General features: G+C 29.4%; 1 protein-coding gene across 15 annotated transcripts in view; it reads left to right on the top strand.

Moving 5' to 3' along the window:
- ClC-a (chloride channel protein 2) overlaps window positions 1–20,345 on the top strand; it is a 107,396-nt gene that overhangs the window by 81,353 nt on the left and 5,698 nt on the right. For 9 of the 15 annotated variants that reach the window (XM_076398404.1, XM_076398401.1, XM_076398409.1 and 6 more), the window contains exons 3-12: window positions 646–844; window positions 12,520–12,640; window positions 14,824–14,967; window positions 15,044–15,172; window positions 15,233–15,340; window positions 16,039–16,221; window positions 16,863–17,073; window positions 17,136–17,237; window positions 17,305–17,384; window positions 19,326–19,480. In XM_076398404.1, coding sequence (XP_076254519.1) covers window positions 773–844; window positions 12,520–12,640; window positions 14,824–14,967; window positions 15,044–15,172; window positions 15,233–15,340; window positions 16,039–16,221; window positions 16,863–17,073; window positions 17,136–17,237; window positions 17,305–17,384; window positions 19,326–19,480 — 1,305 coding nt within the window. In that variant the 5' untranslated portion in view covers window positions 646–772. Of the gene's footprint in view, window positions 1–645; window positions 845–1,269; window positions 1,374–5,672; window positions 5,755–7,112; window positions 7,352–12,519; window positions 12,641–14,823; window positions 14,968–15,043; window positions 15,173–15,232; window positions 15,341–16,038; window positions 16,222–16,862; window positions 17,074–17,135; window positions 17,238–17,304; window positions 17,385–19,325; window positions 19,481–20,345 lie in introns of those variants that run through there. The other 6 variants (XM_076398394.1, XM_076398396.1, XM_076398398.1 and 3 more) reach the window with 5 other exon arrangements.

Genomic DNA, 20,345 nt, shown 5'->3' on the forward strand with positions numbered 1-20,345 from the left:
AATAATGCATGTAAACAATGGTTTTAAAATTTGGCTAACATATTATGGAATTCCTTGGTATTCATTTGCCAAGTTCTTAGCTCAATAAACGCGTCTTAAATCAATTTTTAAAATATTTAGTAGTTTAGATAAACTCCATTTTTTAAACTCGTTTGACAATGTGTTTCTTATACTTTTTTTTAATATTACACATGAAAGAAATATGTTTAACATAGACATTGATATAAATATGTATAATACCTATATATCTCTTTATGTTTTCATATAGTGTTGACTTTAGTGTTTTTCAAAATAAGCTACTTCTTAACTAAGACGTCACATATTCGAATTTCTTTAGGTAAAGATATGTGTGATTGTCTATTTAAGCGTGAAACATCCATATCCGTAGAGAATACTGCGTTTCAATTATACGAAGGAATAAAGTCTTCTTTTGTTACTCTTATATAGAGTGGTGATATTAATTCTGATTTAATTCAAAAATTAATCAACAATATTTAATTCTGACATTTGCAAGAATTTATTCTAATCACTCGCTGTTGATCTATTCCATACAGCTTGGTTTTAGTTTCTTTGTTAATAGAATTATTTGTTAATTAAAATGTTACGTAATGTTATACGTAAATTAAATCAATTTTTTTATTTCAGATTTAAAAGAAAATAAACTATAAACATAAGGACAAAACAAGAAAACACGAAAATATAGCTTTTACGGCTATTTGAAATCAAGAGACATATTTTGTATCGGAGATAAGAAACTTTACTGTGTTCCACAATGGAGGATGACATCCATGTATGGGATGGCAAAAACAATGAAAAATATGGCTTGGGATATCAAAATACTTTGGTGAGTATTCACTTTTATTTAGTATTATATCATCATTTAAGAGAGACGGGAATATGGATTAATTTTGAGGTACTTAAAAGAATTGACGTAATATAGCATACGATACTTTTAAAACATAAATATATGACATAGATCTGTCATGAGTATTTCATTTTTATATGTCATGTTATTAAGTTGTAAACAACATATATTTCTCAAAAGAAAATTACTAAACAATACTAATAAGTGAAAAAATATTATATAAAATAATTAATAATAATAAATTAATTTTTAATATTAAAAGATGTTACAGCAGATTTACAACATAATGAGAATTTTTTTAAACCAAATATAGTCTGGTGATTAAGACATTCGATAGCTTGTTCAGATAAGAAAAATATAAACAAAATAATAACAAATTGAGTTCAGTTCACTTCTAAACGAACGGCAAGCGTGATCGATTTGTCCGCAAAAATTTGTCTCATTATCATTCAAAATGGTTCTGTTTGAAGAATGGTATTCCCAAAACTCTCTAGTCTTCGAATTTAATGTAAGTTTTTTTTATAAATGTAAGTTATCAGGTATATAATATATATTGTATTTCAAACAATAATTAATTTTATATATTTTAACTATTACTCTTTGGGTTAGGTAAAGTATCTTGATTGATTGGTGCTGAGTTTATTGACCTAAAACAATCCATGCGCGCTACATTTTGCATCTTAAGGGCAAGAGCTCTAATACTGCTGTATTAAGTGTTTGCATTAATCCTGACAATTATTTTACTGTAAAAAGACATTTATTGAGAAAATTGCGCTATATATAAAATATTCTCTATCATTTTCTATAATTTTGTTGCAGTTTGGGATACAATGGGTTTGAAATCGACCCAATCCAATCATTTTCACACTTTCTCAGCGTTTATAAACCGTGTTCCTGCCTAGTCATTCTGCATGAATCTGAAAAAATGGCAATCAGAAGGTGCTATGTATAGTGGGTATAGCTGTATTCGCTTTTAGCATCTTGTAATATACTACACTTTGATCTCACCATATCAACACTTTATGTCAACGAGAATTCCGGTTCTACGTCGATGTTGATGGTTTTGCTGAACTGACCCATGAACTTTTCACTTGGGATTGTCGTATCAGATCCACTTTCCATCACCAATCATTATACATTAAAGAAAACTCTTCGTTTTTACCTAGCAAGTCATGAGGTAGTGATGTTGAAACAGTTCAAAGTAGTATTTTCAATAATTTGGTGTGAGTATTTGGTGAGAAGTATTTTTATTCCATTTGGATGTTTCGCATCCCATTTAAACTTAATTGTTAAGTTCCTTGAGAGTTTGAGCTGGGTTTTCGTACAGTAGACAACTCATTGTCTTAGGACTTCATTAACTTAGAAACTAACTATAGAAATACAAACTAGCATGACATGACACTGAGAATATGACGGAACAGCATCAGCATAAATTCCTAGTGTTTGGTGGGCATGAAGGCAGCAGATTATCAGCAGTAGATTTCATCAAATCAAATAACAAGACTAACGAAATAAATATTTTTCAATGATTTGCCTCTGAATAAGTGAATAAAGCTAAATGAAAAACTGATATTTTATGTAGAAAATTAATCAAAACCATCAAATTTTAATTAAGTTCGATTGTTTACTTAATATTTTACATATTTACGAATAGATAATTCTCTTTAAAAAAGTTATAATTAACTAAAATTATACCAACATTAACTTACATTATTATTTTTTAATATTAATACTAATAATTATTTTTTAATTATAATCAATTATTTGAACTCCTGCTAAAATATCATAACAATCTATTTATAATAATACCATTCTATAAGAACTAATAATTCATTTCTTCACTATGTACATTTTTTGATCTACAGAAATAGTAAATATATATATCTTCAAATTTATTTTCACTTTATCGTTGCTCCCATTTGTATATCTCACTTTACAGTCACATGAAACTCTAGTTCATATTAGCACACAGTAAATAAATGATCTATACATTTTCTAAATCAGACATAATCAAAAAGATACAAAATTGAATATTTTCGCAATATTTTTCATTAAATGGATATATCTAACTATTATACAACTTTACCCCCTTTTTCCAATATTTCAGAGATTCTAACAATCTTCAAAATGTCTGCTATAGGGGAGATTATCACTTTCCCACATAAATCTTGACAAATTGGTCCATTTTTACTTATTAATAAGAGTTGAATAACTCTCTATCTAGGATATCTATTGTAAGCCACAAGGAGTTATAATTAAAAGACCACGTCCAGAGAATCAAGTAAAAAATGGTGGTTATTTCATGTAATCAATTACTTAAAAACAAAATAATAATATCTCTTTCCTTGTCGGAAATGTTCATTTTTTCGGCATGGGTAAATTGAATTTTAATATTCCTTCATTATTGAAACTCATGTAAACATTTCCAACATACGATTTCGAACAGACAATATTAATACACAGTGTCGTTACTGAATACAAAACATTAAAGATAAAGTCGATTTCCAAAACAAACAGAGACATTTTAAATGAGAGAAATTAAATAGTTCGTTCGTAGAATAGACGTTATTATATCAAATTTAAAATTGCCAAAACACTTGGCGCTTTTTCAAATAAACATATTGCCTACGGATTTTGTCCCCCTTAACTAGCATGGCTTCCTAGAATTTATTTTCGTCTATCCTATTGTGATGTATGGAAAGAGTTTGCTCAAAAGATCTTGATCTAAAGTGAATGTTTTTACTATCTATTTTTACAACATATATTTTAAGTTAAAGGGTAATACAAATATATTAAGCAGTTCAAAACTTTAAGTGTTTCTATGAAGACAAGACTAGAGTGGAAAATAATTCAAGTTATCACTAAATAGTTTTACCTTCACCATTCAACATCTTTTAAAACTTTGAAATAAATAATACTCAGATGATAATATTATAATTTCTATTGTTAATAATAATACCTACGAACCTATCTTCCACACTAATTAACGGAAGTATTATGATGATCTGCCAATTAACATTATTATTACATATTACATCTCCATTTATACCTCGTATAATGTTTTATAATTTGCTTCAAGCTAATACACGTTGTTCTGAGAAGATAACAGCAACGGGAGGGGATCTTTTAGAAAGTAATTTTTCACTTGTCTTAATGGTGTAAAATATGTATAAACTACGTCACTTCAATCTTTAAATAGTTTATTTAGATTAATTCACCATTAGTTTTAGACATTAGCTTTTTATTATATTGATATTCACAGTTAAATATACATTTTATATAAAAATTATTTATATTCTACTAACATTTTGGTATAAATGTTTTGTATGACATTAAATACAAAGTATTGTATAATTGCAACTGACACCCATATTGTTTGGTATGCATTTCATCTATTTATATGTTGCTAATGATATTAACTAGTTTGTAAAGTAATCTATATTTTCTTTCTATATACTGTGTATAATAGTTTCTTAATCCTGTTTGAATTAAACATTTTACTTGATTTATTGATTTAAAATTGAAATTAAGATTGAAAATTAAGTCATGTTAATGAAATATTATAATTATTATTTATCATATTTAAAGTTAAATATGAAATATTTTATTATGAATCAGAAAAAAAATGCAATAACTTTTAATTAATTTCTTTTGATTGCATAATTTTGTATCATTTTTAGAAGAGTTAGTTTACATATCACAAGCTTAAGTTGGTAGTACAACATTAGATCACGTTCCTGTGTATGTACATACGATTAACTGGGCCCTTTACTACTACTAATTTTGTCAAAGCAAGCCTTAGGTTTTATTAGTAAAGCAGGAAAACGAGTATCAATAATTTAACCTTATAACCGAATGATTACCTCTTTTTCCGAATTTAATATTTTCCATTTTGATTCGATTGAATTTACTGGTACGTTTTAGTAGAAACTAATAAACCTTTTTAAAATCAAAATATTTGTATCTAAAATACCGCTCATTAGTATATGAATAAATGTTTAGAATCTTGCATATTGCTCTACTTTCCAATTCGTAAACTAAACCCCAGAAAAGATTCCTACTGCAACAACTCTATTATACAAATTTTGACAACCAAATCAGGAAGTTAAATAACCAAGAAATAACAGCATGTGTTATTGTTTTATCTAAACTGTATGATGTTGTACTAATCATTTGGATTTATTTACGTCTCAACACTCATTCATGGATTTCCTAAATTGAAAACGTCAAAATATCAGCTGAAGTGATCAAAATAAACATAGCCAATGAATTTTCTTCGCTGTATATAGTCAAATATCAAGAACTGTAATAATAATAAAGATTATATTTCATTAGATCTTATTAATAATTCTTACTTCCTCGAATACGATTATTATTAATGTTCTCTAATTTATGTAAACCATTTTTATTAGTCAAGAACAGCCACAGTACACCAATTTTAAGGTACTCAAATCATACCTCATACATCATACATCACCGAAATATAATGCTATATTAGTACAACAACATAGCTCTAGAGCAGTTCAATTTGGTAGAGTTTCGAAAGGTGTTCGAAAGTCCTTGCTTATTTTGCCATACTAACTTACCAACGTAAATAACAAATCATCTGTCATATCAATTAATACTGCATATTGTAAATGTTAAATCGATGAATGAATGTAATTACTAACATCTTCATCGTGTAAATTTTTTATGTAAAATGTTTAAAAGATAATCTCCAATGTCAAATTAATTTATGTGTAACAGCGGCTCTCTGGTAATAAAATCCAATAAGAAAATTGGATAATTTCATGCTGTAACCGTCGGAGATGTTCATTCGCTCCATTCAGTCCTGTTTTATATCGTGCAAGCGGTGCATATTTTCTCGCGTATGTTTGGTGTTTTTATGTGTAAGCATCCTTAACACTGTTGTCTTTATGTTTTTATAAATTAATCAATAAAATTTGAGTAACTTGGCCATTTTGTAATTTTAAAACTACAACAAGTATCCAGTATTTATTATAATATCCTCATCAAAATCTAATGATTTTTCTCAGTAATAAATTATTTTGTCAATATAATTTTATTATATATTCATCATGAATATTATATATGTAAAATCACAGTATCTGTCCCAGATGAATGAACAAATATATATTAACCTATGCCTTACGATAATGTATTACGTTATAGTTATTTACTTGTGTAAAATTTAGTCGTCATTGATAATCACACGATGAATTCCTGTTCTTGATTGTTCTTAACATCGGAATAATTTTAATGTGATAGCTGTAATATTCTGTATGTTTAATATGTTGTAATTATTTGATAACCAATATATGTGTAGTTTTCTATCTCAATTAGTAAAAACTAATTATGTAACCACCTGATTTTTCAAGAAAAATATTTTTAGTATCTAAAAAATAAAACCTTTTTTTCGCCGCGCTATTATTTCATTATATATCATTTATAACCTTTATCATCTTTTTATTTATAATATCAGTTCTAAATATAAAATCTGATTTTGAAGCAATTCTTATACTAACCAATGGAACTCTACCATGGTGAGGATATAACTGTATACAATCTCTTGAAATAGTATCGTTCTTGCCAAATCCAAAAAAGTCCTTTTGAAAGTATACACGACTACTTTCATCGTTAATTTCCGATATAGTCGTCTTAGATTTCTTTTCCTTGGAAAACATAGTTCTTTGGTTTTTGATAAATTGATGTTTCGTTATAAATTATGAAGTGAAGCCAGAACAGAATCATTCCTGTTACGCTTTAGTAATTTTTTGGAGACATGTCTGCTTATTGTCAAATTTTATATTAATCACTACATCCATTCCAACTTCAAGTAAAGTAGTCAGATGTTTTACATCTATATTACTTCGTTTAGTTGTTTTTTCGCACGCTGATCTTTCAGATTCTCCATAAAAAATGTTTTAAGGTTCTTTAATATTAACTCCTCATAACCTCACTGAGTTCTATTCTTAATCTCATTGTTTTCTTTTTCAAATGAAAGCAGTTTTTCATTAATGAATAAAAATTAATATAATAATTAATATAATCAGAATTATTCAAATATATTTACATGTATTACTAAATGGTTAACAGTTAACATACAATAGGATAATGCAATTAAATCCATAAAAGCTCTTTAAAATACACTATTTTAAAATATTATGTGTGTGATATACATAAAATTATTTTTACATTTATAAAAGAGGGTATATTACTTAATTAAATATTATAAATATAAATACAGACATCCAAGACAATAGTGTTGAGATTGCAATCGATTTCGTAGCATATTGAAATTGAATTACTCGTGTCGCAATGGATCAACCATCTGACACTTTCGCGGATGAACATGATATGGAAGCTACAGACAGAGACTGGGAGGATTTTGAGAAATTCCTACGGAAAAAGAAAAAAGCTGGGCATTCAGAACAATTGGCTTTTTATCCATTTCCACCACAGGAGGAAGAATATCAAAGTACTTTAGTAAGGTTTCTATGCACTCTTAATTTAGTATTGTATATATTTTTGAATATTCTCGCCCTTTTCAAACAAATAACTTTATTACTTCAAATTTGTTAATAGTTTAAATTATACTCAGTATAATACCATATCATGATACAAATCAACATTTGGGTAATACCAAAGAATGTTAGTTAAAGAGCAAATGAAATGTAAAACAAAACAAACTACAAGGGTTAAAAATAAAAATCCAACAAAATCTTTATATCAGATCTAATAAACATTCTAATGAGAAACAGGAAAATGCAGCCAAGACAAATACTTATATTCTATAGCACAAGACAAGAACGACAAAAATGATGAAAAATTAGAGAAAGGAAGTAAAATTCAACAGCAAAAAAAGGAAACTAATATATGAGTAAACTGTATTATCAGTGAACAAAGAAATACTAATAGTAACAATTTTAATTCAATTATTTTTTTTTAAATCACAAGGATTAGTTTAAAATCGCATAAACTAGGAGAGTAATTATTTGGGGAATAATTACGTATAAGATTCATTAATTCAAAGACAATTGGTAATAGCTCCTGGACGTCATTTATCTCTTCTAGAAACCGCTAATATATTGTTCTTTTAGGTATAACTTCTCCGCTGAACCCTGATTCTTGTTAATTATTTAAAATGTGTTATTTTTAAACAATATTTATTTACCAATCAATATATGAAGGTGTTAAATATGTGCTTCTTATGTATAAATCTACTTGTAAGAAAGTTACGTTAATACTTTAATGTCTTTGTGACTTTATTCCTTCTAGAAACATTATAGTGAATAATTAAGCAACATTTCATGATTAATGTCAGATTTTAATAGTATCACATATCGGCTTTTTTTTCTGGGTATATAGGTTTTTTCATCCAAATATTTGAAGATGTTAATAATTCATAGACGTCAGCGTTGACTATTTTATATTTTAAGAATATTTCAATTTACGTACATGAATACTTGTTAACTTAAAAACACACACAATAACAGGATTAAAAATATTTAATTATATTGGCGCATAATCCTGCTTAATATTCATTAAATCCGTAGCAACTCAATAAATTGATCTAATCTAATTAGCAAATAAGAACACTTAAAAGCAGAAGTTTTCACAAAATTATCACTAATTATAATCAAGCGGTATAATGATATAAGGAATATTCAGTGAATGAGTGAATAATAGTGAAGTTCTAATTGTTATGTTAAATTGTCAAAGGTGGTAATACAAACTTAATTTTCATGTTTTGTGTGTATTATTAACTTATCTCTTTTTTTAGTTTCATTATAAACATTGGCTACTCCCTTATCATTAGGATTCACTAATTTCTAAAAATTTATCACATCTATTTTTCACAAATATTTTTAGGCTGCTTATTTTTTAACGTCTTTTAGTGTTACAATCCAAATCTATAAAGAAATATTTATTTTTCGTTTTACGATTAAATATATTTATTATTTCAATAAATTTTTTGGACGTAAATGTCTTAATAAAGATCTCGTCTTTTGATGTTTGCCACTTATATTTTTACATTTTCTAATAGTAACTTCATATATGACATTATAATCATAATATATATGGTAGTCAAGCGATTTCCATCAATTCGTTTATTTCTTAATACGTCTAGATAAAAAGTAACCATCGATGTCAAATTGCAGCAACTCAGACTAATAAAAGTCTTCAAAACGACTAATAGTTTGACTATCGTACCCAGAAAACCCATTTTTCTCGGATCTCATCGCGGTTACCCCAATTTCTGAGTGTAATTTCTTGTGATTATATAAAATATGAAACATAAAATATTGATGGAATTGACATTACGGCCACCTTATGTTTATTTTTAGCTTATTAGCTACCTAGATTTAGTATAGATTAAGCGAAAATATTTGCTAAGGGTTTAGTAGCAGAAGTTGGTACATGGTAACAGAAATCACAATCAGAAGGTAATCTACAATATATTTTAAGAGTTTGTACGTATTTTCATTACCGATATTTATTGGTGAATGTGCACTGTTAATATAAACAAATATTAAAAACCTAACCTAACTGTTAAATTCGATGGTAATCTGCATCATAACGGTTTTTATTAATAGTGCGTATTACGGAGCTATTTAGTAAACACAGACGATAATGAAAAGATTATAATTGCATCTTCGACACTCTTTATTTTAACTCTTTGATTGGAAGAGATCTTTTGCCGAAGCCCATCAAACACTTTAGATTGTTAGGTAATTACGCATAATTGTCGGTATTCGTTTTAACGACTTAAAAAGTGTGATTTTGATGATGTATGTGATCAAGAACGACCTAGAAGAGCAAAAAATTCGAATATAATGAAATGTAAGATTTAATGGACGAAAACCCAGCTCCAACACTCTTTCCGACGGCTGAAGAGCTGATAAATCAACTGTCTCCAAGCATTTACATGCACTGGGATAAATAAAAAAAAGGGAAATGGCTACTACAAGAAATAACCAAAAATGTCATCTTGAACCGTTGCAACATCATGGCTTCATTGCTTGCGACACAAAATACACAAAATTTTCTGTAGAGTTTTGTGACTGCATATGAAAATAGAATCTACTAAGACAATACCAAGACCAAAACATTACTGGTTAGTCCAGAGAAGTTAATCATATCGATTCCGAAGTGGAATATCCATGGCCATAGTTCAGATCACACTGAACTAAGCCTAAGCGTCTCACAGATTCAAAATGTTAAAAAGTCGACAGTTGTATAGCTGATGCACCAATAGCGTTCTTTCGAGACGGTATGTGTCGTTATAAAAAATACAAAAGTTCTAAAAAATTATGAAAAATATTTTGCCATTTTTATAATTCTACCAATTTTTCTCAATAAACGCCTTTTTAAATAGAAATTATATTTAGAGTACATACAAACACCCAATATTAACAACATCAACAAATAGATTATTATATGTCAAACGCATGATATAAATATAAGTTTAATGTTACTAAAATAGTTACCAAGTCACAATTAAAATTTCAATAGTTTTCTATAATCAATTTCTATATTAATGAAACTTTTTTCAATTGGCTATAATCCAGAGATAATATTGCTGGGTGTGAGTGAAATCATAAATCGAATTAGGGATACCAAAGTGAAAGATGCTATAAATGCTTAATCCAGTTTTATTAGTTTTATTATGAAAAAAAAATCTTATTTTCCAATCGGTGTAGTAGTAGTTCAAAATAATCGTGATTCGATTTTGTTTAGTTTATATAAAAAAATTAGAAATTAAAAATTTTTAATGGACTCGATTATAACCACAAATTATCAAAACAAATATTTTAATATCAATATAACCTAATATATATATTAATATCTAGCAAAAATAAACTGTTTCTAATGTATTTTGTGTTGCCTGCTACCTTAGGAATATGACACAAATATTTTCTTATCTTAAATTAAATCGGTTTAAAAGTAGATTATAAGTGTAAAACGATTATGATCATCGACTAATTTATGGATTGGAAAAGCATATGATTCCTTGCTTAAATATTTATAACCAGTCATATGATTATACGGTATATGTCTATCTTTTTGATAAAGATAATTTTGTCTAGTACATTAATACTGAGGTCTTTGATACTGAGAACTGATGATATGATAACAAATTAATGTGCGAAATTATAAAGCTAACCTATAAAATGTTTATTTTTGTTATTGTCGTTCGTACTGTTTATTATGTAATCGTCTACGAGACCGTATACTTTCAAATATAAAATAAACTGTAAAATTCCTTAATAGCTATGAATTGTTTCTAATGTATATACCAACGTTCTCGCCTGTTTTATTACTTTATATCAATAAGAACATGAATTAACATATTATTAAAGTGTTTTCCATCTTTCACACATATATTCAGTGTCATATGTCATTCTAAAGAAACTTAACTTACAAAACGTATTTAACTTCTTAATTTGTCTGAGGAGCACGCTGAATGCGATAGAACTTGTCGTTCGATCTTCCACAGCGTATCCTTCACAACTCTGGGGGGAGGATGACATGAAGGTCTGTTTTCTCGCTAAGCTATATCCGCAGTAACAATTTCATGCGGATTGACCAGCTACATAATACTACTAAACTGTACTGAAACTACCATATGCATAAACATTTTATGGCTACGAATAATCTGCTTCATTGTCAATGTGGATAGCTCACCTGGAGAGTAGATTCACTTTTTTCACATCAATCACAATATACTACAGAAAACTTTTCATTTTTTTTCTTATCAAGCAATGAAACACCATGTTTCAACATCGAAATGGTATTTTTGTCTGGTAACCGTTTTATCCCCTTTTGGATCGTTCGCTGCTCATGTAAACTTTTGGAGGTAGTTGATTCACCAACTGCTAGGCTGGTATATAAGTCTTACTGTTATAGTCTTACTTATATTTTCGTCCAAAATCGCTCGACTCATATTAACAATTGGAATAAGATGAAAAAGCATTACCTTACGTTTCTTAAAAAGTTTAATATGTTTAGCAACGAATTACCTCAAATAAAATAGTAAAAGTAATTGGTATCGAATGCATTCCATGTATGTACTCAATAACTCAATAATACAAGTAAAACGTGTTTATTCATATAAAGGAATATCAAATTTTAGATTAATTAAATATTAAACTGGATATTCATAAAAGTGGTATCAGTTTTAAATGAATAATTTAAGTTAATTAGATTCAAGAGATCTGTAAATTTTACACTGATTTTACATATGACATATCTTCAATTCTCCAAATAAAATAGTATAAAATTAGAAAATCTTCAAAAGTTTAAACACTATTTCCAATTAACTTTAGTCAAGAGCACAATTTAACTAACGATCCAATGTAAATACACACAGAGCGTTTAATTATTTTCTATCAGTTAAAAATAGCTTAGTGCTACTATAGATTTATTTGTGTATTTACGTAAGTATTAGAAATAGTTATTCATAGAATATACCAAGATTTATTGCTAGTACTTCAATCACATTTAGAAATACGTCAATCTCTTTCAATATATCTCATATTAAATCCATATGAAAATGAAACAGTTTTCCAGTTAAGTATATTTCAATTATATCGTTTTATTAATAAGTATGTTTATTGTTGATGATTGACGATTTCACTTTATTATTTCAGATGTATGGCCGTTATAGCCAACAATTAGGGGAATTTGCAAGACTAGAAAGTTTAAAGGCAGCGGAAAAAAGACGACTAAAAGAGGAAAAAGCGCGAAAGAAGGAACTCAGAGGATATCAAGGTAAAATACGTTTATATATTATAAATAAAATAGATTCTCTATTTATATAGAATTATGATATACATAACGGACGTAACTCCCTCTTAAGCGATTTCAAATAAATGTTTATTCCATTTCTAACATTTGTTTATTAAATTTTGAGAAGCTGCACGTGTGTGTTGTGTGTAGTTATTTTGTTATGAAATATTCATAACAATCATCTCAATGCATTCATTATTAGCCATTATAGTTGTTAGAAATGTATATATTAATTGGATTATTTTTATGAGAGAGACATAGATATTCTCTTTTCAAATAGTAGCGTTATAATTATAACAAACAGATTTATAGATTAAACATGTTTAAAATACAAAAAATAACGCTCTAGGTTTATTGTTTACGACTATTTTAACTTTTAGTGGGCATTTTTTGGCCAGCATAACAAAACCTTTAGCCAGAACAAAATGTTTAATCACAAATACTAGAAATTTTAATCCACACAATTTTTATAAATTAGCTTACAGCAGTTCCTTAGATTAAATAACTTACTTAACTAAAATAATTTGAAAAGAAAATGGCCAATGAAGTCGAAATTATAAATAATAATTAATAAATAATTCTATTGAAACGAAAAATTGCAAAGCAGGTTATAAATAAATATTTTAGATATATCCATTATAATATTACAATATAATATTACAAATATAAATATTTATCCAACATAAAATATCAATAAACAGTTTAACTAACATTGTGTATTAAGATTATAGTTCTATATCATTCCAATTTCATTAGAAATTATTTCAAAATCCATTCCATATTCACCTTTAAAAAATTAAAATGAAGTTGAAAATACGTATTATGACAAACAGTGGCTATAATCATAAAGAGGTAAGTCATGCACCACAGAGCATTTGCCGCTGATCGTAACTGGTGGCAGTTCGTTGGAACATCTGGAAAATACTGCTATAGGACTTTGCATTTTGAGTGTCGCATCAACATGATTTAATTGTTTTTGAAAAGTTACTTGAGTTATTCCGCTTGTTTTTCCTTCAAAACACAGTTCAAGCTCCATTGCAATCGGTTCAACATCTTCATCAATCCATCCAGCCAGCAGTTGAGGGGAGTTGTCTACTTCTACTATTCTACTAGGCTCTACTAATACGGTGCCGTAGGTGCTGCAGGAACATTCGTCCCTAAATCTCAGCTAACAGTCAGCCGCAATTGTTCTGGCCTCGAACAATGTTAGTCTCCTATTTTTCAAATCGCTTTCTGTGATCTTTCGGAGATGTTCGCTGTATCCTCCATCCAGAATTTCGTCGATTCGCCACAAAAGTTTGCAAGGAGTTCGTTCACTTTTCATTAGAAAAAGATGCCCAAACTATTGTAATCTGCGTATCTGAATTTGTTTTCTGTTGTGCATTGTCATTTTTTAAACGAATGATATTTCTAGTACGGCTTCGGTGAAAAGCATGAAAAATTTTGGCTTAGACATCATATTTTATTTGAAAAACTTTATCCGCAGTATTTGAAAGAACAGTGTTCAAGTTCGAAGTCATATAGAAAGATTGCCAAGATAAGCGTTTGAAAAAACTATATGTTGGTAGTAATTGCAATTCTTTCTTCCATAAACCCCATGTTAGAAAAGCTAAAGCTTGGTCAATCCAGCTCATTACTTTGGCTATAAATGTCCCTTTCTTTTCCTATATTTCTGACCCCAAATATTTATACCAACTTCTGCACTTGCTCTAACTGCGATCCGTCAGTTGTTTACATTTTAATATTTTCCTCATTAATTCTTAATTTGTAATCCATACCGATGCTAATGATTCACACGGCTTTAAGGTTTTACATGCCCTACGAACTTTCCGAATCATTGTTTGGCATTCAATCAAAATCATCAATTTTTAAAATATCAAGTTATGTTAAAATAATGAGGTAAACTCGTGACAAAAAAAATGTTGTTATATAGTGTTTAAAATATATAAAATATATTAAAATGTCTATATTATAACAGTTAACTTGTGGGGAATTGAATGTTGAGAGGAACCACAGAATACTAAATTACCCAAGCCATCATCTATTCGGAAACCCTACAGATTAATTCCAACACTTAACGCTAACATTAAATGATGTTTGATATTGGACTAGTAAACTTAGACTAATATCTTGGAATATGATGTGATGTTTCCTTTTATTTTCAGGAAAAGTAGCAAAAGCAATATCGTTCCTATGGAAGCACACATTTGCAAGACTCGGAGAGGACTGGGTGTTCTTAGCTCTTCTGGGTATTATTATGGCAATACTGAGTTTTATAATGGATAACGGAATATCTATGTGCAATTCTGGTAAGTGTGCGAAACAAAATTAATTAAAAAAACACTTCAATTATTATTAGTTGTTATTATGTCCTTAATTTTTCAGCGAGAATATGGCTTTATAACGATTTAACCGACCATCCTGCCGCGCAATATGCAGCGTGGGTATGTCTTCCTGTAACGTTAATTTTATTTAGTGCGGGCTTTGCCCATTTGGTTGCCCCACAATCTATAGGTAAATTTATTAAATTAATATCAAATTAAAAAAGTCGATTTATTTAAATGATTATTTTAGGTTCTGGTATTCCTGAAATGAAAACCATTTTACGAGGTGTCGCATTAAAAGAATATTTAACATTTAAAACGTTATTGGCAAAGGTGATTGGACTAACAGCAACATTAGGTAAATAGTAAATGCTCATATTTATATCTACTAGAAATATGTGTAAGGTCAGCGAAACACTTTGCAAAACTGATTTTTATGAACATTATAATTGTAAAGTATTGTCAATCAATAGCCAATATTTCCTTTAGTTCTTGATTGCCTTCTTTTAATGCTACTCTTAGTAGGTTCATTTTGTAGTAAAATAATTAAAAGTGTTCCCATTGAGATATTTATAAATTTTATAATAGGTAACACACCATTGTAATTATATAATGTGTATAGAAATACGTATAGCCTATTCAAAATGTTTTTGAACATACGTCATCAACATGTTTAATGTATTACCTGCCGCAATTTGTCAATTCGTTTTAGAATCAGACAATATTTTCCTTCCCATTTTATTCTGGTTAAAAGGAGACCCAATGCTGTCTGATTAGTTCGAACACGTAAACGAATGAGCCTGTCAAGGTAGTCTGGTTATCAGACCTATTCAAAATTCTTGAAACCAATAGCGATAAGAGGTTATAACTCTAACCTATAAACTATTGTGGCTGTGTAGTTTTAAGATGTACTATAATGTTAAAATAAATTATGTTTGATAACATTTTTGTTCAATTATTTTATTTAGCAGAACATTGCGACTTTTGAATTTAGTTTAGTTTTGCTTTGACGTCATTAGAATTTTCATGTCAAAACATCATTCCTGTTATTTTTAGGTAGTGGTATGCCACTGGGTAAAGAAGGTCCTTTTGTTCACATAGCCAGTATATCAGCAACTTTACTAAGTAAGCTAGTAACCGGTTTTCAGGGCATTTACGAGAACGAAAGCCGTACCACTGAGATGTTGGCAGCGGCATGTGCTGCAGGAGTTGCCAGTTGTTTCGCAGCCCCAGTTGGAGGTAATTATTTTTATTTTATAATACGTGACATTATGATATATTTTAGACGTTAACATTCAATTAAGACATATAATGGTATTACAATTTATACGATGAACGATATTTTTTTCCATAATCAAAAAGCAGTGTCAAATTAAAACAATAAATTGTTTTTGATCCATTGTTTCGAAATTAACAAAAGTATTGTAACTCTTAGCACAATGACTCACAAACTTATGAGTAAATTTTCATAATATTTTAACAGCTTTCTTTTGAAGATTAATACTAACTGAAAAAGCAGTGAAATGTGCAATATTTTCGCAAAGTTCTCTCATACCCGACTAGAAACAATAACGTTTGAACGATTCTAACTTTGTTTGACTAATTGAAACAATTCATGTGAAATAAATATGATTTCTTATGTTGTTATGAGACAATGGATTAAATGTGGATCCTCTATAATAACAGATTTCAGTTAATCAGATAGCAGAAAGCCGCTTAAAATTACCTGAAAATAGTCATTTTAACAAAAATCTTAATATATATAAATTAGCAAAAATATTTAAAACTCTAAACTTATCTTTTAATTTGCAATTGATGTTTGATAAATTTACGTTGCTAACAATAATTTATCGGTTAATACTAATCCATCGTGTTTTTAGGTGTATTGTTCAGTATAGAAGTAACTACAACATATTTTGCTGTCAGGAATTATTGGCGCGGGTTCTTTTCTGCTGTTATTGGTGCTACGATATTCCAGCTGCTGGCAGTTTGGTTTCAGAGTGCCGATACAGTAACCGCTATATTCAAAACGAACTACTATATGGACTTTCCTTTTGATCCTCAAGAATTATTTGTTTTTGCTTTAATGGGGTAAGAGAAAATAATCTTCCATTTATACTATATGTTAAATAATGTTTTACTGGATTTTTTAGGGCGTTTTGTGGATTAACTGGAGCTTTCTACGTATGGGCACATCGGCAATATGTAATGTTCATGAGAAATAGTAAAGCTATTAACGGGTTCCTACAGAAAAAGTGAGTGTTTATTTGCTGGCCTAATGCATATTTTAAATCGTATAAAAAAGTTTCGAATATCTTTCAGCCGTTTCCTGTATCCAGGCATTATTGCCTTGTTGGTTGCCACACTTACGTTTCCATTAGGTACTGGACAGTTTATAGCCGGTGAGTTAATTTAACTTAAACTTATAACAATTTATAACATTTATTGATATTGATAATCAATTTTATATCTAAACTAGAATAAAAATTAGTTACACTTCACAAAACATTTTACACTAAAATATAAGGTTGGGTGAAAACTAATTTCTGCTTTCCTAATAGACAACTTTATAATTGTATATATTTAGTATATTTCTCAATCAAGCCATACTAGATGTTAAAGTAGCTTCATTTGTTTACTCAATCAAAAGTTATGGCGCTCTGAAAATTTCCGGGAGACATTTTATTCATATTTTTGTTTTTTTGCTTCCAAAAAGAAAAAAATGCTGCGCTTAAATGATCGCCAAATCGCCTCGATGTCAGAATTGGTTTGCTTGTTTAATTGGTCAATCAATGATAAAATTCTTGAACACAAGGGGTATGACCGACATCTATTAATTTATTTATTAACATAATTACAGATTTTTTTAATTAATTACATCTTACATTACATATGCTTGTACAATGTTAATTTACAAATTAATTTTATTACTACTTGCATTAATAGACAAGCAAGGTGAATACTTTTGGTTTACTAAACTGGCAAGGTTTACTAAACTACTTAAGATAAGGTTAAAAACATACTTATACTCTATATTTGTAGTTTGATTCACTTCAATCTTCTGGTTTTCTGCGTGATGTTCAGTAGCTTATTGCTTCCACGTTGCTCTGATTTAGCAACATTATTCCATATTTTAAGGCGAAATCTTGGATGACTTCGTAAATCCATTTTATTTCGGGGTCATTATGCAGCTCTTCGTTGTTTACGTAGCGATAAGTATTGGTAATTAATCGTAGAACTTTGTTTTAGGTGCATTGGATTACTAGTTGGTTTGATGTTTTAGTGCAACCCCATATTTGCATACTATAGCTCCAAATTGGGTTTATAATTAACATACGACTAACCAGTACAGTTGTTTGATTTTGAGTCTAAGTCTAATCTGCTCTACTCTTTGTCTAACATGATGTTTTCAATTAAACCTACTATCGAGATGTATGCAGAGGTATTAACTGATTCTGCTTGAGGAATCGGGCATCCGTCACGTGATATAATTAGATTTTCGTCATTTTCGCGCATTGATAGATTTGGAGGTATTAAACTGTATTTTCCAGTCTCTAGTCCATTTGTAGGCCTCGCTGACTGTCACTTGTACTTTTTCTACAGCCTTAGGTAGAGATATATCTTTTGCCGTGATAATTATGTTGCCTGTAGGTGTTCCAAGTACTGTTTCTTTTTGGGCTAGGATATCAGCAGTGTAGAGCAGATTCATGAGTGGTTTTAGGACACTACCCTGGGGAACTCGAGCCGAAATAAGTTTAAGTGTTGAGAATGCCCCTTCACGTAAGACTAATTTTTTTTTGAAACGATTTGACAAGCAGACAGTTATTCCGTGGTAGCAATTTTCTCACATCCAGGAATATTGCAGGACAGTATTTCTTTTCTTCAAGTTCCTTTTCAGCAACCGCTGTTACTCTATGCACTTGGTTGATTGTCGAGTGGTGATTTCGAAATCCAAACTAAAAATCTGCTATTTCTCTAAATGGTTTAATACCTTTTAGTAGCAGTCTCTCAAATAATTTTAATATCACAGGTAGTAGCGAAATAGTCAGATTTAATAATTAGTCGAGCAACCTTAAAACATTCCGGAACATGTTTCAGTCTCAAACAGGACAAAATTATAGTAAGATAGATATAATTAATCAAAGCTTCTCCAAAAACTTTTAATTGGTTGTCTAGTGCAAAGGCTCCTCATTTTTTAAAGCAACATAATAAGATATGAATACGAAAAATCTATAAATCCTATCTGTCATGAATCTCTCAAAATTAATTCATATTCTTCATACAGTCACTTTATAGTGGTAGCAAAATATTGTTAGTAGTAACAAGTCTTTTGAATTATTTAGGTGATCTAACAACACATAGTCAGGTAGTCGCTCTTTTTAGTAATTTCACCTGGTCAAAATCCAACCATACGCCCCTAGAGGAAGAAATAATAAAACATTGGAAAACCGAATATTCAGGAGTATTGCTTAGTTTAACGTGTTACATTCTATTTACGGTAAGTTAATTTTTAATTATACCTTTTAATCAATTTATGTCAATATGTATATTGTATGTTTATATTTGTCTCAATATAATAGGAAATAGGAAATGGAAATGAATAAGTCAAATAATATTTTTAAAAATAAAAATTAACAGGTCAATCGAAAAGTCCCCGGACTACCATAGTAAAACACATTTTTTGGCAAAATTATTTTTTTTATTCAATTCAGTGATTTCGGCGATCACCCCTTCATTCCACGAAAACTTCTTCCCAGCGAGCACTCTTTTGAGATCTGAGAACAGGAAATAGTCACTAGGGACCAGATCTGGAGAAGATGGTGGGTAAGGAAGGAATTCGAAGCCCAATTCATGGATTTTTGCCGTCGTTTTCACTGACTTGTGACACAGTGCATTGTCTTGGTGAAGCAGCACTTTCTTTTTCTTCAAATGCGGCCGTTATTCGGTGATTTCGCCCTTCAAACGGTCCATTAACACTATGTAATAGTCGCTGTTGATAGTCCTTACTTTTTCAAGGTAGTCAATGAAAATTATTCTATGCGCATCCCAAAATACAGACGCCATAACCTTACCAGCCGATTGTTGCTTTGGAGCGGGTTCATCGTGTGCAGTCCACTCGGATGACTGTCTATTGGACTTCGGAGTGAAAAGATGGCGACATGTTTCATCCGTTGTCACATATCGACGCAAAAACTCAGTTTTTTTTACGCTTGATCATCTTCAAACACTGCTCCGAATCATCAACTAGTCGTTGTTTTTGGTCAAAAGTGAGCTCGCGCGGCACCCAGTTTGCACAAAGCTTTCTCATACCCAAATATTCGTAAATGATATGATGTACATTTTCAGTTGCTATCTTTAGAGTG

The sequence above is a fragment of the Rhynchophorus ferrugineus genome, unplaced genomic scaffold (genome assembly GCF_030347505.1).
Source record: "Rhynchophorus ferrugineus isolate W39M unplaced genomic scaffold, kcgeb_rfMv2 rfM3, whole genome shotgun sequence".
In the NCBI taxonomy this organism is placed as follows: domain Eukaryota; kingdom Metazoa; phylum Arthropoda; class Insecta; order Coleoptera; family Curculionidae; genus Rhynchophorus; species Rhynchophorus ferrugineus.